This window comes from Nelusetta ayraudi, unplaced genomic scaffold (assembly GCF_046127955.1).
Source record: "Nelusetta ayraudi isolate G7.1 ecotype Tasmania unplaced genomic scaffold, CSIRO-AGI_Nayr_v1 ptg000050l, whole genome shotgun sequence".
NCBI classification, from domain to species: domain Eukaryota; kingdom Metazoa; phylum Chordata; class Actinopteri; order Tetraodontiformes; family Monacanthidae; genus Nelusetta; species Nelusetta ayraudi.
The window spans coordinates 3,265,910-3,283,410 of NW_027466100.1; the positions used below are offsets into that span (position 1 = coordinate 3,265,910).

Sequence of the window (17,501 nt, forward strand, 5' to 3'; positions counted from 1 at the left end):
GGCTTCGGAGGAATCTCCGAAAACGGACAGAGCTGGCCAGCTTGTTATGGCACATTTAGTCTGGAAATGCTGATTTCAGTGGATCAACAATCTCCTAATCTAGACACGTCTTATTTCTGACTATTACCTCAACCCTCAGGGCGGGACTGCATAATGTACTCCACCGACACGTCGGAGTTTGGAAAGTGAGTTTCAACAGACTGCACAAGCAATCGCGAGCGTTTCTCCCTCTTTCAGTTTCCAGTCACAGCTCATCTTCAGTCCTCTGCTCCTCTGCTTTGACATTCCTGCATATGAGCCATTTTCCGAAACCCAGGCCGCAAAAGATGGAACATTTCCCTGGTGTTGACAGGACTGGAGAAATAAAAAAGAAAATGGAGTGAGGTTGGTTTTGCCACACAGAGGGGAACAGATCCTTCTTTTCAACAATTCTCACAGTAATGAGTAGGCTGGCGGCTCGTAATAAATAATTGTCTAAGTGGTTGGTCATTGTTGCTTTTGTAAAACGGAACTGTAGAAACAGAACATCATCTGAAAGTGCTTGATTTCTTCTTCTGTGGCTGGATTTCATCTAGCAAAATTGAAGTCATTAAGTCATTAGGCGTATTCAATTAAGCCTATTTCAATTTGAAACTTCCTGATTTTGAATTCAGAATGGAAACAAAATGAAAATCCCTTTTCTTGGTCAGAAAATGTTTTTTTTTTTATTAGGTAATTGGAATTTCAGGCAAATAAATGTTCGGCACACAGGCGTTCTCACCATTGAGTGATTATATTAGTACTTGCAGTCCATGCACTTCATACTTTTGTACATAAGCTACAAACTGTGGTGATTTGTGCCTTAAGAGTTGCTCTTTATTATTCGTCATGGGGCAACAGAGGTTTTATCCCATTAGTCTGACAGACATTATACCAGCCATGGGCGTCACCACCACGATATAATTTGGGCGGGGGTTCAGGGGCACGTCCCCCCTCACCTTAAACAAAAAGCTGTTTCGACCCCCCCCCGACATGTGGACTAGTACAGCATTCTTTCCATTGCTTCACAGTCCAATCCGTTCCACTTCATCAGCAGGCTGAAAGCCTGAAAGCCCACAGCAATAGAAATCCAGTGGCATTTTCCTGCTTCCTGCACACACGACCACACCACGACACCACGCACGCTTCAAACATACACAGTCACCAATGCGTTGCTAGCCGCTAGCACTTCCACTTACACATGGAAATATGTAGTGCTTTTGGTCATGTTTCAGACCAAGGCCTCTTTTTCGGACAGAAAAATAAAGAATAAAAAAAATCTGTTTGTTTTTTTTTTTCAACATCTGCAATACACACACACACACACACACACACACACACACACACACACAAACACACACACACACACACTGTAACAATTGGCATTGGGAAATGCTTTGATTTACTTGACATCTGAATAAAACAATACTGTAACTCTCATGTCATATAGTTCTCTGTCTTCAAAGTCGATCTTTTCCCCCTCTACTCCTCCGTTGTGTACATTTCTAGGGTTTAATTGGTTTGCTGTCAAAAATGCCCAACTTCACCCCCCCCCCCCCCCCCCCCCGACCCACCCACCCCCAAAACTTGGGGGGCAAAAGAAACACTGTGAGAGTAGATTAAAACATTATTCAGGACATTTAAAAAGGAACACAGTCCGTAGGAATATGATGTGGGGCTAAATGTTGCCTCACTGTTACCTCATGGTTTTCTAATTCACTCTCTCATTTTTCGAACGCTCGTCTTTCCCCCTCATTCAACAGAGAATACAGTAACACTTTACACCGGCAAGCTCAAGCTGGCACATCAGGCTGGGTGTATCCACTCTACCAGAACATGATTGGTAGTCAGTAATTGCAGACTATGCAATGAGAGAGGGGGAAAGAATGAAAGCGGGAGATAATTTTCAATCTAAAAACATAGTAAAACACACCAGAATGCAGTAAATTGAATGTACATCTTCAATCATCATTCTCAAGCCCAGCCCCCCCAGCCCTCCCATCCCCTGGAGGCAGCACGAAGTCTTATAATTGACGCTTTACAAAGTTAGAACAAATAGTAAAATGTGAGTGTTTCTCAGGATGCCAGGCTGCATGACAGCTTCGGGGCACATATTGTTCAAATGGGACGAGACAATGACTCAGCGCACATCCGAGAGTCTTCTTGACGACGGGGGGGGGGGGGGGGGAGCGCGAGGTGCAGAGGGGTGGGCGTGGATGAGCAAATCGTGTCGCTACCCCGCGGTGATGCAGAGTAGTGCAGCTCTCTCCACAGTGCGCTCCCAGAACAGTAGTTCTGGTCTTCCTGCGCCGACGGTTCCCAGCCTCACCGAGGAGGATGATTGAGCCTCCGATTGATGGAGGTTTGACGTTTTTCCAGTTTCAATTTTTAGGCTTCGTGTGTTCTTTGCGTGCACTATTCTTGTCGCGCGGGGGGTTTGGGGGTTTGGGGTTTGGGGGTGGGCTTCTTGATCTTTTTTTAGAGTTCAAATAGTGACGACGAGTGAGGTAATTCTGACGCACATGACATCACCTGTTGTGTCCGCTGCCGAGTTCACTTTTACCCAGGCGCCCACGTTTGGTGCAATACGAAAAAAGATGTGAGAGGCAATTCCACACCCTGTACTCCACTTTATTCCGCGTAAAAGAGGAAACGACCAGGACAACAACAACAACAACAACAACAACAACAACAACAACAACAACAACTTCGTATTCAGCAACATGTTTTGAGGCGCGCTCTCCCTCTCGGCACCCGCGAGGAAGCCCGCGAACACTTTGACACCCGGCGAAGCCTTCCAGCGGGTCACTCTCTCTCTCTCTCTCCAGCCACCGCATGAAGACGCAACCTTGACGCGGCGGCAGCGGCGGCGGCGGCGGACCAAGACTTGCGGCGATGGAAAGTGTCTCCAACGAAAGTGACTTTTGGCATTTCAACGAATCCTGGATCAGGGACGCGTCCCTGGCCAACGGCACCGGCTGGCACAACCGCACCAACCCCCTGAAGCGCAACGAGGAGGTGGCCAAGGTGGAGGTGACCGTGCTCGCCCTCGTGCTCTTCCTGGCGCTGGCGGGGAACCTGTGCGTGCTGCTGGCCATCCACACCACCAAGCACAGCCAGTCGCGCATGTACTACTTCATGAAGCACCTGAGCATCGCCGACCTGGTCGTGGCCGTGTTCCAGGTGCTCCCCCAACTCATCTGGGACATCACCTTTCGCTTCTACGGACCCGACATCCTGTGCCGGCTGGTCAAGTACCTGCAGGTGGTCGGGATGTTCGCCTCCACTTACATGCTGGTGCTCATGTCCATAGACAGGTGCCTGGCCATCTGTCAGCCCCTGCGCTCCCTGCACAGGAGGAAGGACCGTCTCTACGTGGTCTTCTCCTGGGCGCTGAGTCTGCTCTTCAGCACCCCGCAGATGTTCATCTTTTCCCTGAGGGACGTGGGCGCCGGGGTCTACGACTGCTGGGGAGATTTCGTGAAGCCCTGGGGCGCCAAAGCCTACATCACCTGGATCAGTCTCACCATATACATCATCCCCGTGGCGATACTGAGCATCTGCTACGGCTTGATCAGCTTCAAGATATGGCAGAACTTCAAGCTGAAAACCAGGCGGGAGCAGTGCATCCGGCTGACGCCCAAGACCTCCAAGCACAACACGTTGGCCCGCGTGAGCAGCGTCAAGCTCATCTCCAAGGCGAAGATCACCACCGTCAAGATGACTTTCGTGATCGTCGTGGCGTACATCGTGTGCTGGACCCCCTTTTTCTCCGTCCAGATGTGGTCTGCCTGGGATCCAGCTGCGCCCAGCGAGGGTAGGTCCGCTTTCACCACGAGCGCAACCCAACAGTTGGGGGGGGGCAAAAGTATTTTTATTTATTCTATAATAGTGTGACTTACTACTATATTTTGACTGCCTATATTGCCTGTACAATGTTGTCAGAACGCAATAAGGCGGCTGCGCCGGCGCACTCGTGGGTTCCATTACGCACAGCGATTAGTTAGTTGGGAGACCACGACTTACGATTAATACTTTTTCTCATCAGTTCATCACTGTGTGCCGTGGCCCCTTAATGTGTCCAATAACAGTGAAATGCGTTACGCCGTTTTGTTTTTTTTTAGCGCGAGAGTAGCAGTCGAGGGTGCGCGGAGAGTGGCGGAGAGGTTCCAGTGACCGTGGAGGTGCACCGATTCATCTCGAATGAAGAGTGGAGGGAAGAAACAATTAGACTCTGTATTTTAATTTTATTATTCATCATTATTATTTATTAAGTAAGGGCATTGAAACGCATCCAAGAGAAACTGTCAAATATATCCACTGTTTTTTTTTGACAAATGCGCCCTCGCATCATAAATGCAAAGAAGCAAAAGCGCTAAAAAAAAAAATAAAATAAAATAAAAAAAAAATACACAGCTATAGTGTGCTTAGAATAAATATTCCGCCCTTCAAAGTGCACTAACTGCATGGTAAATGTTACAAGTTTCCCTCCGAGCCGCGTCACGCTGCAGGGGCCCATTGACGGTTAATCATTAATCAAATTAGTGTGCGCCAACACGCGCCGGCCTGGCTGTTTGTCCCTCTGAGGCAGGACGGAGTGCGTCGTTGACATTTAAACACAATGGCCACTAAGCAGCAGCCATCTACTGTATGGGGTCCCTATCGATCTGCTGTGCCATGAGTGGTGGGGAGACACCCAAAGCAACAGTCACAATGTGCCTGAACTCAACCTGTGAGCGCCGCACATTTTACCTGTTAGTTGAATTTGCAGACATCTGCCTGGTCTAACAGGATCACACGCACTTTGGTTTGGTTCTGATCAGAGGAGGATGTTGAAGAAATAGTAAATACTTGCAATAAAAATTAAAAAAAAAAAAAAAAAAATGAACTAACCTTATTAACTATACATATATTGATATATTTAACTGATTAATTACATTAATATATTATAGGTTAACACACGCATACACACACACATATTATGAAAGAGGTAGAATGGTGTCACAGTGATTCCTCTGAAACTGGCACAGCTATATGGAGACAATAATCTCAGGAAGTGTCATTGTGAGCAGAAGCCGTTGTTTCTTTTTTCAGCCTCTGCTTGTTTTCCTTTGCTTCATTTTTAACAGCCCGCTGGCTGCTTGTGTGCCGTTGCCCTCTCGAGCTGCATTGTTCCCACCCAACCCTTTGCACTGCGCCATGTACAGCCACCTGCCATTCTGCTCCGCACCACAGCATCACTGTCAGATTGCGCAAATGGGATTACAGCATATGGCCTCTGTTGGTGCATCCTGCTGTAATGTTTCAACTCCCCCCCCCCTACCACCACCCCCATCCACCAGCTGCCAGAGGGGGGAATGTAGCAGGAGAGAGAGTGACTCGCAAATTGTGAAGCCTGAATGAGTGGGAGACGGTGACTAATGTCTAAATGGCACCCGTCCACGTGAACAGCACGCAGAAAGGCCAAGATTGGCGCTGACACGTGCCAGTGTTTGTGTACAAAAGATAAGCTGTATTTTCGGTGGTGTGGATGCAGATAAAGTGTCCATTATGCTCATGCTCAGCGAGGTGAGCCAAGACTGGACAGCTTGGAGCTGATAGAGCAAAAGTAGGACAGGGATTCTATTTTTCCAAAATATGTATGCCAATATTTGTCAATATCAAATATTCAGACATCACCAGTTTCAATGTTTCAATGTTTCTTTGGCCTCTATCAGTATCAATATGTATAGAAGCACTTATACAAATTAAATATATATGCAAGTCTTTATTTCCCTGATGTGTGTATAAATTATTAAATAATTATAATATATATATGTATATATATATATATATATATATATATATATATACATATATATATATATTTTTTTTTTTTTTTTTTTGACCCACAGTGGAATTTTACTTAGTATGATCATGAAAGTGATCATTAAACCATGAACAGACAGCAAATACACTCAAAACTCTCACTCCTCAATAGCTCACCAGTCACACAGTCATAGTTATTTATTAATTTGCCCTGGAATATATCTGCCACCCGGAATCTGGAACTCAAACGTGGCAATTGTGAAACCATCACCAGATTCAAGAGCACTGACGGAAACACATTCTCTCCCCACGGTGCAGGAAACATCAGCAGATTCATTTGCATGGGAGTCATTCTCACCCTAATGTGGAGTGATTCCTGCTTCCACCGTGAATCTAGCGTTTGTGTCTGAAAACACACTGTCCAGCGAGCTGTTTCTGTGGGTGGCGACTCAGGAGACCGTTGTTAATTATTGTAATGCATATGTTACAAGCCTGTTAACAAATGAAATGTCAGCCTGGTGATTAATGTGAGCAAAGTGTTCAGTTGACGGGCATTTTAAATGTTCTTTTGCCAAATTGTCTCATTTTGGCTCATCTGTGATGAGTCATTGGAAAAAGTAGAGAAACTGAATGATTCTGTTTGAAAAGAAGAAGAAAAAACCTCCCACCCAAGCCTCGAAAGAAAAATTCATATTTCAAGATTGAAACTTGAACACTTGCGTGCAACTGTTCTCATTTGATAGAAATCAGTTCAGAATAAGATGAATCATTTATTTTCAATGGAAGCTTTTTGAACATCTCAAAGGCAGGATCACTGTTTCTGATGGTAATTGGAGTTTATTCACATATATGCCTTTTTTTTTATTTTCTTTTTTTTCTTGACTTACAAACAAACAAATATTTTTAACCAGTTTGGAACTTTATGAGTACGTCTCTCCTTTGCCTGTTGACAGTCTTTTTGCAACCAACTTTGGTGGTTCCTGCTGGCCACACAACAGAATTGCAAGTTGTCAGTACACTTCCATGTTGGCCTCCTTTTTCAAACTGGAAGCTCCGTCTGAGTTTTTATACAGTTAATCATCTTAATAATTGTGACTGCAAACCCATTCAAAGGTGGTTATTAAACAGGCGAGCAAGTGAAAAATTGCTTATTGCTGCTTTTGTTGGTGTAGTTTGTGTGTTATGTGTGGGGTGGACGTGACCAGCTGGATCACAGACCAGCATTTATAAGTTCAGTGCACATGACTTAATCACTTTGGTCAAATTCAACATTATTGCCACCTTGTTTGTTTGTTTGTTTTTGTCTCTGCCTGCCAAATCAAGCCCTGATCGCCATGCTGGACTCTAATGATAGACTGCCCCCTCTTGGTTAAAACAAGAATGATTGAGTGCTAAACTAGGGCATAATAGGTACTTCACAATATTTTTACTCTCTGAAGCCATATTCACTATTCACGATACCTGAAGTGGCAAAAACTTTATCAAATAGAACCACCAGCCGCTCATTCTGATGTTGAAGCTCAGACAATAATGTGAGTAAGTGATAGACAGCGTTCATCTGAGACATCATGCCGACCATTTCCCACATTCTCTGCATTTAGCTTGCAAGGCTCTTTGACCTTTTCAAGTTTTCAAGTTCAAGTGCACATTGTTTAGACAAAGTATTTGCAATTCCAGTCAAACTCAACCCTAATCCCATACCTAAACCTAACCCCATTCCTAACCCTAAACCCAACCCAAAGACTCCAACCCCTAAATCTAACCCCGGGAAAACAAAACACACTGGACCTTGTGCGATACACCCACAATGTTTGAAACAGTGTACCCGGGCCAAGAAGCACATGAACAGCTGAACACATTGCACGTAGCCAAAATTCATCATCAGTATTTTATAAAAGTCAGCCCCGTGATGACTGCATGTCTGCACATCCCATTAACATTTCCATAGGTTACGGTGGCTCGGGGATGAGTAGAGGGGTGCACGAGAAAGACCAGCGGGTGAAGCTGAAGCTGTTTGCCACAGCTTTTATTCATTTTGGGTTTAGTACAATTTCTATGTTGTGCTGCACATTTCTGATAGGAGTTTGAAGGCTTTTCTTAACTCCCTGCGGCGTATTGCTGGTGTTGACCACCAATTAAAAGGCTTCCACAACTCAGCGAGAGAGAGAGAGGGAGAGAGAGCGAGAGAGAGAAAGAGAGAGAGAGAGAGAGAGAGAGAGCTTGACAGACAGGAGATTCAATAATATGCCACGGTTTTTTTCATTTTTTTATTGTGCACTCTTTTGTCAAGGGGCCTCTTCTGAATCCGATGATGACGTCCCATGGGTCTGTGAAACATTGATTCTTGCAAGTCAAGGCAAAACAAAGTAGTCTGAAGCTTTTTTGGGATTTTCCATTGTCAAAATGCTGCATGTCTTTTCTGTATATTTGTCAGACCATGATTCCACCAGTATTTGTCAAAGGGAACTATCGTTAATTGTAAGAACTTGTGCGATTGTAAGACAGTGGTGAGGTGCCTTTAGATGTGACGTAGGAGTTCAAGGAAGTGGGACCCCACATTTGATCAGCCCCGGGGCCCTGTTCTTCTCCAGTGTGACAGGATGACAGATGAGTTTCACCAGGAATCTCTGTGTGACTCCATGGACACAAGTGTGTGTGAATGAGAGACTCGTGTGGAACAGTGACGTTGCAGGGACGGAGATCCAAAATAGGATTTTAAGTCTTTAGCTGCAAATAAAAAAAAATAGTATCCTTTTCTTTGATTCGTTTGTTGCTACCAGGTTTTATCATGGTGCACTGCATTTTTCCGGCCTTGTCAGTTGTTCATCTGAGTTAATACATCGGAGTTAGACGAAAGAAATGGACAATGAGACCTCTGACACCAATTCAGAAGTGTAATTAAATGATCTGAACTCTGTCAAAGTTGTGTTTCAGTTCTGTAAATCATGCCTGCAATGGCTGAGGATCAACTGGTGTTAATCAAGCCTCAAGCGGTTCATGCTGGAGGGATCATTTTCCCCAGTGCTCAGGGACATTCATTAGGCACAATGTGAAAGTGGCTATGAGTGCAGACAGGCGGAGGCTGCGATTAGCAATCAATAAGATGCGCTTAAATAGGGGATCGGGCTAATTACACAAATTCAAAATTCATCTCTAAAATGTCAGCAGGAGTGGTGGGGTCGACGTAGCGTAAATGTCATTGCGTGTGCGACTGTAGACGACTGGTCAATATGTATTGGTGTGATTAGGATCCCCCGCCCACAACCCTCCTGTTTCTACTGTCTTCGGAAAAGCCGAGCTTCGTCGCAGGACAATCACTCAGTACGTTTACATGCAGAGTTTAATCAGACTAAGCTCATAATTAGGTTTTCTCGTCTAATCGGACTTCTCTCCTTGTCCCCGTGCACATGCGGCTGAGAAAATCGAATTATTGATGGGAATTATTGTCCACCGCTGTGTTCGAGTTACCCCACGTTTAAATTGCGTCCTTCAAAGAACTCCTTCAAGAATGAGAATCCTTCCTGCCACAGACAAGCCGTGTTAGTGGAGTTGTGATTAAATGTTTTTGACAGAGAGCTCCAGATGGGTGTGAAGGGAAGCAAAGTCACAGTTGAGGCTGCCGCTGGGGTTACAGTACGTGTTGGGCTTAAGCAGCAACCCGCACAAATAACCTTAGGTTTCAGCATTCTGGTGGTTTGGTGGTACAGCAAAAAGACAAAAAGAGGCAGATGATTTGCATTGCCCATACTGAGTGCTGATAATACTTTGGCCCATCCATCCAACCATGTTGGCTGGAAGCAACTGGCAAAGGATTGTCTGTCTGTGACCGTGACTTATTACAACGTCATTAACGTATTATAACATCAATCAGTAACAAAGTTATTTATGATCCTTCTTGTGTTTCCGCAGCCATGCCCTTCATCATCTCCATGTTGCTGGCGAGCCTCAACAGCTGCTGCAACCCCTGGATCTACATGTGCTTCGCCGGGCATCTGTTCCAGGACCTCAGGGAGAACTTCCTGTGCTGCTCTGCCCGCTACCTCAACTCGTCGCCGTGCCACTGCGAGCCCGACTTCGACTCCAGTCACAAGAGCGTCTCCTCAAACTTTGCCATCAAGAGCACTGGCAGTCAGAGGAGCATCACGCAGACCTCCACCTCATGAGTTGCACGCAACCCCGCCCCCTCCTGGACTGCACTCAAAGGTGCCCCGCCCTGCCTTACTCCCCGAACCATTGCCCATAAGTTCTTTGGATGACTCTCGCCATGAGGGGAAAAGTTGTGGTTATTATTTTTTTGTTTTGTTTTATTATAATTTACATAACTTTCTATTGAAACGTGAGATTTAAAGATGAGAACCTCGGTGCAACATTAGGCCTTGGCGTGTCACCGTCCGCCTGGTCTGTACACAAGTTTACAAAACACTATGACTGGGATATTATTATCATCATCATCATCATCATTATTCTATTCTTGCAAGTTTTATTGCTTGTATTTTTTATTTTCATGGTTTTAAATGAACAGTGCGTATCAGTGTATTTGCAGCGTGTATACAACTTAATTATAGGGGGGAGGGAGGAGGGGGGGCTATGTTTTGCAGCCGCACTGCATTTTATTTGTTGCCACCAGCAAAGCTAACAGGCTTTTCTCACCTGTTGTAAATAGCGTGCACTCTATAGCCGACTTTGCTACACTTGCTATCGACAGCAGTCGTCATTTGTGATATTGTTCGATGTGAAATGTCACAAGTGTCAAGGAAAAAAAAGTTATTTTTAAAAGTATTGAAAATAAATAATTGCAGTCATTTAATCGAGGAAGTGAGAGAGAGAGAGAGAGCGAGAGAGAGAGAGAGGGTGAGAGAGAGAGAGAGAGAGAGAGAGAGAGAGAGAGAGAGACTACAGGCTCTGCTTCAGAGTTTCTTGGTGCCTGCTGTTCTTGCCTCTTCTCCTGGCTGAGGAAGTACTTTGTGGGGCTGCTGGAAATCTTCTAATGCTACTGCTGACTCAATTAGCACACTAAGTTCCTGCATTTTCTTTCCTCGCAGGTACAGTGTAATTTTCTGCATCCTATTAACCTCCACCCCAAAACACATTTTTGAATTGTAATGCACGGATGAGACCGGAGTGTTTTGGTGACACTCGCTGTGCGGAAGAAAAAAAATAATCCCGACGGCAGGGACGAGAGAGGTTTTCATCACTGCAATCTTTGTTGCGAGGCTCATTAAGTCGAAAGCTGTTGTTTAGTCTGTTATATTTAAATTCATTGTGAATGATTCAAGTGAACCAGGATGTGAACTCTTATTTAAAAGAAGAAAAAGAAAAAAAAGCCCATTTGTTATCATCATTTCCAATGATGCAAAGTGACCTGAATAAAAATCACAGTCAAACACAGCATTGGCTGGAACTCATAATTGTGACGCGTGTTCATTGCTGTCAGTGCTGCAAATCTGAATTTTATTTCAAAGCTCATCCCGATACAAAACTTTTGAGAACTCCCTGAAAAGACACAGCAGCAGCAGCTTAGAACAAAGTCTGAAATGTCAGAGGGCGAAGCGGTTAAAATAGCCTTTAACCTCGGCTCTCATTTTGTGTGCATTATAATGAGTCAATTAATACAACTTGCCAAGTGTTCACACCGCTCAGAAATAGCTTTAACACAGTGCATAATTAGAATGTGTGGTCACTCTGCAGGGAAAAACAAATCCATTCATGCGCTTGTCAATGACCGTGAGGTTCAATTTGATTCATTCATCAGCAGTGTAGCTAGACAATAGCAGCAAATGCTTGTATGACTCAACAGTACATGAGAAACATAACGACAAGGTTGCAACTCCACTGTGTCGGTAGGAGATCCATTCTCGTTTACGCTTGACAAAAAGAAAACACTCAGACAAGTTTAAGCTTCTGGTTAGTATGCATTCAGAATAATAAACAGAAAAAAAGAAAAGAACAAAACAAAACAGCGCGCACTCGAGAAGTCATCAAATAAGCCAGAAATAAAGCTTTGCTTACAATACGTTTGTTTACGAAACGTATTGAAACAAGATAAAGTTATGGTGCGGAGACAGACTTTCCCCAATGCGCTGCTCCATGTTTAAACTAATTCTATTCGGGTAAGCGGCAGCCACACACACACACACACACACACACACACACACACACACACACACACACGCACAAAGCACAGAAAACTTTTTGGATCGAGGCCTTCAAGTTGAACATTCGAGCAGGAGTTGTCCACAGGTGCTTTGTATGACGAATGAGGACAGGCGGGTCCTCGGGTCACTGCACGAGGCCTTCCTCTCTCAGAGAGGAGCACTGGGCTGTCGGGGGGTGGGTGGTGCTGTCACAGAGCCACGATGCAGCTGTCACAGACCTTCTGGCGGCCAGGCGGCGCGCCGGACACGTCGGCTCAAAAGGGGAGTAGCAGGGTGCGGAGCGTCGAGCGAGAATCTCAAGCGGGTGTAGAAAAAAAAGAAAGGCTCCAGTTCTTTTAGACTTCCTTGCGCAGCGCCACTCGCACACTGCTGAAGATCTTGCCCAGGGCCTGGAAGAAGGGATCGCAGAAGGTCTGGATGCAGAGCGAGTAGATGCGGCTGATGCACTGCGACTCGATCAGGCAGCTCTTGATGCAGGGCACCACGGCCCAGATGTGGCAGAAGGAGATGCAGGCGAAGAGGAAGCCCCAGAGGAGAGCGACGGGGATCCCGAAGACCGCCGACAGGATGCGGTAGCACCAGTACTTGGTCACGGTGAAGGTGGTGTAGCTGAGCTTCCACACCCCGTCCAGGCTGTGGGTGCCTTCGGGCTCGGCGATGATGTCCTCAAACTCCACCTGACGGGAGAAGAGACACTTTTGAATTGATAAATACCATGAGTGCACTCTGCTTCTCCCACCCGTCTGCCTGTGAGGGTCATCAGCCATCCAGGTCGTCGTAGTTGAAGACTAAGTTAAAGGTTAAGTGAGTGTTTTTGTGAAGAATCATCAACATCAAGTGGTAGTTTTCACATTGCAGCGCTCATTTGTCCTCATTTACCTTCCCTTTCTCAAGCTTGCCAGCAAACTACAGTTGCCTGTGCACTTAAACCTGGATACCTCGCCCACCTTCTTCTTCGTTGGTTTATGTGAGGAGGTGAGTATTCACCCTAAATAGGAAATGCTCTGTCAGGTGGGCTGGATTGTCTACACTGGCTGCCTTAGAAATATGGTGGTACAAGATGGTGCAAGACCCTCACTGTATGTATATTCTGGTACTTGAGAACTGTTTGACTGTTGAAATTAATTTTATTGTACTGTAGGTGTACACTTATAATAATGTGCTTATAGGCAGTATGTTAAGGTTTACCAGTATAGAAATCATCAAATTATGTCAAATTTTACACACTGGACCTTTAAAGGAAATTGGATTTAGATGTTTTGCATCTCATCCTTTGCGTCCCATATACCAAAACCAGTTTAGTTTAATCTTTAAGACTTCTTTCCAATCCACCTCCACCATCAGTCTGTGGGCTCACGGCTGCGGGCATATAAAGCTTAAAGCTCCACTGAAAACTACTGCTGGCATTAAAATGTAAAGATTATTCTTGGAAAAGCAACTTGATACAATTTTTTGTACGAAATTGTACAAAAGCTCTTGTCCAGTACATTTCAAATAAAAACCAAAAACTTCACGACGCGTAACATTCATAAGTGCATCTAAAGAAAAGTCCCATTTGTTTTCAGCTTGTGCCATCTGCTCCTGAGGTTGCTGTCGTTTTCCAAGGGGAGGTCCGGCGGGCAAGTGTTAATTAAACCAGACTGTGATCGAGGGCCCGATGTCCTCCTTCTCAAACTGAGCGGCTGTCAGCTTTGAAGCCAGTGGTCGTCGTCCCAACGAATTGCAAAAGAATTGCCCGAAAAGTTTGTGATGTTTCTTCTGTAACATTTGCTGGCTAATGGTCGGATGACTGTCAGAACCCTGATTCCCTGATGACCCTGGCCCGGGATGGTGACAGAAAGTAATGAAAGGGAGGGGCGGGGTTGTCTCATCGCAGGCCGCTGACATTAAGGCTCCCAAACTGTTCAGGTTGAGGAATGTGTGTATCAACTCTCCCGACTTCTGACATGTGCTATGCAGACCTCGCTCACGACCGGTGGTGGAGTGTAGGGTATACAGAGTATACCCACTTTTATCATTGCTTCACTCAGCATTGCGTATTCCCAATTCTCAATCCGCTCGGGTGCACATCATTCAGTAGTGTCTGCAAGCCGATATTCTTTCATAGGATGGTAAGGACATGACCAACCCTACTCTACCTCTAACTGGCTAATAGGCATTGCCTTCGTTGGTTAGATAGCGGTTAGACTGGTTCAATTTAAGCATGAAGAATTAGGTCACCTGTGAAGGACCAGCTCATGGTCAAGTAATTATAACAGTGGTAACATACATAATAGTGGCCTACACTATCTTGTTGCAGATCAGCTGTTCCAAGAGAAAGTTTATGCAAGAAACTACTGGCCTAGATGGAATACAAGCAGGGGGAGAGAGCCGTTGTCCAATTTTCAGGTGTGGATGGATGAAGGAATAAGTAACATTTCACTTAAAATGTATCATTGTGTAATTGTCTTTCACTAGTCTGGCCAGTATTATTAGGTCAGTCATGACGTCATTTCATAAATCCTGATTCGCTGAGGTCAAGCAGCAGAAATCATGTGACAATGTGCAAATACTACTGGCCTCATGTGACAATGTGCAAATACTACTGGCCCATTTTTGCACAAAATAGAATAGAGTCGCCTTAGATGTCACTGTTTATAAAACAGGGTGTTTGCTGAATAAGTTGCTTAAAAAGGGGCATTGATTAAGAGTATATACCCACTTCTCCAGGGACCACAACACCACTGCTCACAACGTCAACACGGGGCCTTGACGGTCAAAAAAAGAAAACATAATCTACATGTTTATTCATTCCTGACCTTATGGGAAATGTTTTGGTGGTTGAAGCATGGCAACGATCAGAGATAAACATGCCTCGGGGGCCACAGCACCCCCTGCTCACCCTGCGGTCTAATCATCAACCTGTTTCCCAAAATAAACTTCTGCTGCTGTTGCCTGAGCAGAACACGCAGTCGGAATAACATTTGATCCATTCCAGTGTTTCACAGACGAAACGGGCCACCGATCCTCCCCGTTCTGGTGCCCGCGGACAGATCTCCGTCTCTCCTCTGCAAGCGTCCGAGGTAAACGCGACAGGAATCTACTTGTTGTCTCCATGCTGTACAAACCTTCACCACGTCCTCATTGATCTGCTTGGGGTCTCTGTTGATCAAGTCGATCTCTTTGGTGTGGCTGTCCTTCACGATCTTCTCCTCGTTGGTGTTGTACTGGTACTGGTCCGCCATGGTGGGGCTGCCGGTCCTGGACGGGGCCACAGACGCTGAGAGGAGAGTGAGGCTGAAGTGAAGGCTGAGCTGGCTGTAGGACACCCCCCTCCTTGTATCACCACTTTGACGCTCACTGGGGCATGCCAGTGGACAGCTGCTGCAGACGCCCTGATAAAAAAAGTAGGCTTGCGGCCCCTCCACCCTTAGCTCGCACGCACACGCACACACTCACACGCACATGCACAATGTAATTTGCACGGACAGAAAAAGGCATGCCTTCAGGGAGAGCCCACAGTTGTGTCACATTTCACATGGTGCTGTGGGGTTTGAACAGTGGCACCAACTTCTTGCACCAGCTTGGGGAGAGAGGCCACACACCTCAGAATCAGAATCAGAAAAATCTTTATTGCTCAGTACAATTTTAACACATACATACATACAAGGAATTTGTTTTGGCAATGTTGGTGCATGACAATCTTCTGAAAATAAAACTACTAAAAAGAAGAAAAAAAAAAATATATATATATATATATATATAACTCATGTAACCATTACAACGTATATATATATATGCCATCTGTTTTTTAGAATAAAAGAGGTGGGCGGCTGGCAGTGATACAAAAAACGATGACGTGCAAGCTGAGCATTAGTGTAACTCATTGAGTGAATTCAGGCTCACTTAACCCTCGTATCATCTCGTCGGAGAATCCTTTGCTTGTGCATTCAGAGCTTTATCACACTACTGCACAAGTAAAAACACGCACTGCGAAACGTCTTAAAAAAGCGTCTCATGTTGAATTTCTCGTATGTTGTGCGCTGCAGCTTCACCTTGGAGCCCAGCAGTCATTCGGCTGCAGCTAAATAAGTAGGTGTCACTTTATTACTGTACTATGTTGGAGTGTAGCCGTTCCCACGGTGAGAACAGTTAGCAGGCGACAGACCCTCCCTGCATAGTGGAGTTTTCTCAGTTTTTCCTTAAAATTTATTGGCACTACTGTGTTTGCTGCACATGTATTTGCTACACAATCCTACATATTCAAATGTGTTGACCTTAAAAAAAAGTCCGAGTTTTCACCATTTCCCCCCATTTTTGATTGTGCAAAGCACTCTGAGACACCAAGGGATGTGATTGATCAGTTGGTTGGTTGATTGGCCGCTGCGCCACGGTTCTGGGACGACGCAAAACGTAAATTTCAATAGTGGACCAAAATAACTCTGATTCAGCCTTCCTTAAGCCGCGCAGTTGTTGCCATCAGTCACAGAGTTTCTATATCAGCCCGTTGCATAAACAAATTCCAAACAGAGGGAGAAGGGGCGTGGAGGGACCTGCAAAAGTACGCGCAGGGACCCATTTCACCCGTTGCTATTTTCTTAATCGGTTGGATGCAAGAAGACTACAGGAAGTGAGAGTTTGGCAAACGGTTCAGAATTGCCTGCGGTAACGGAGACGAAGGATGGTGGAGTGGATGTGGGGTGAGGGCTGGCTGGGATCAAAGTGCGTGCGGTGGAGAGCCAAGCTCATTAATGGACTATTCCTGGTGCAGCAATGGAGACAGTGGAGGCTAGTTGGCCACTGATACAGGGAGACCGAAATAGAAGCGAGTCACAGTGGGCATGGCTCTCCGTCTGCTGGTGTTGCTGCGTGCGAAAGTGGCCTGGCTCTGGTCCCCAATTTGAACGTAGACCCACATTACGTTCTGTAGTAGCAGTCACATACAGAATGTTAAGACGGCACTAGCCAGGAATGAAGTGGCCCTCGACTTCTTTTGCTTTGAGAGTGTGTAAGTGGAGAAAAAAACACACAGGAGCTGTTCACATCAGCCCTCTGTGATGTCATAAAGGTGGTTGATGCCCCACTTTGGTAAGTAACGACTCCCCCAAGGAGTGTTTTTATGTAAAACATACAAAAAATATTAATACAATGTAATTTTTAAAATAATTTGTCTTCCCTGAAACAAATAATATTAGGCAAAAATAAGCCATTGTTAGTGATATCAAGAAAATAGCTGACTTTTCCAACAATATACATATATATCTGTGTGTGTGTGTGTCAAGGCGCAGAAGGCCGGGCCAGACTGCAGGGTAATAGCCATGTGCGCTTAACCATTTGGCCAAAGGGATATTCCCTTGGCCAAGTAGCCAGGGCGCATGATCAATTGGAGGCATAGTGGCAGGACCGCCACTGTCACATACATATATACACATGTATATGTACTGATGTCATGGGCTGAGTCTGATATAACTTACCCACAGACAGTTTGGGTGGTGCTTATTTTTCAGTTTAAGAAGTTATTTAATGAAGAAAGTAGAAGGT

General features: G+C 45.2%; 3 protein-coding genes across 3 annotated transcripts in view; 1 reads left to right on the top strand and 2 right to left on the bottom strand.

Moving 5' to 3' along the window:
* The window catches only part of eps8l3a (EPS8 signaling adaptor L3a), a 273,109-nt gene extending 260,796 nt beyond the window's left edge, over positions 1-12,313 (bottom strand). Inside the window, exon 1 of the mRNA XM_076037048.1 lies at positions 12,009-12,313. The gene's annotated coding sequence lies outside the window, so the exon portion shown is untranslated. The remainder of the gene's footprint in view (positions 1-12,008) is intronic.
* On the top strand, positions 2,698-10,121 carry oxtra (oxytocin receptor a). Its single transcript, XM_076037054.1, has 2 exons — positions 2,698-3,835; positions 9,736-10,121. Exons 1-2 carry the CDS (start codon positions 2,914-2,916, stop codon positions 9,987-9,989), a joined length of 1,176 nt encoding a protein of 391 aa, XP_075893169.1. The 5' UTR covers positions 2,698-2,913; the 3' UTR covers positions 9,990-10,121.
* Positions 12,314-12,316: 3 nt separating the features above from the next.
* Positions 12,317-15,329, bottom strand: cav3 (caveolin 3). The gene is made up of 3 exons (XM_076036907.1): positions 15,322-15,329; positions 15,089-15,221; positions 12,317-12,658 (listed from the first exon to the last, which is right to left on the bottom strand). Exons 1-3 carry the CDS (start codon positions 15,327-15,329, stop codon positions 12,317-12,319), a joined length of 483 nt encoding a protein of 160 aa, XP_075893022.1.
* Positions 15,330-17,501: the final 2,172 nt, after the last annotated feature.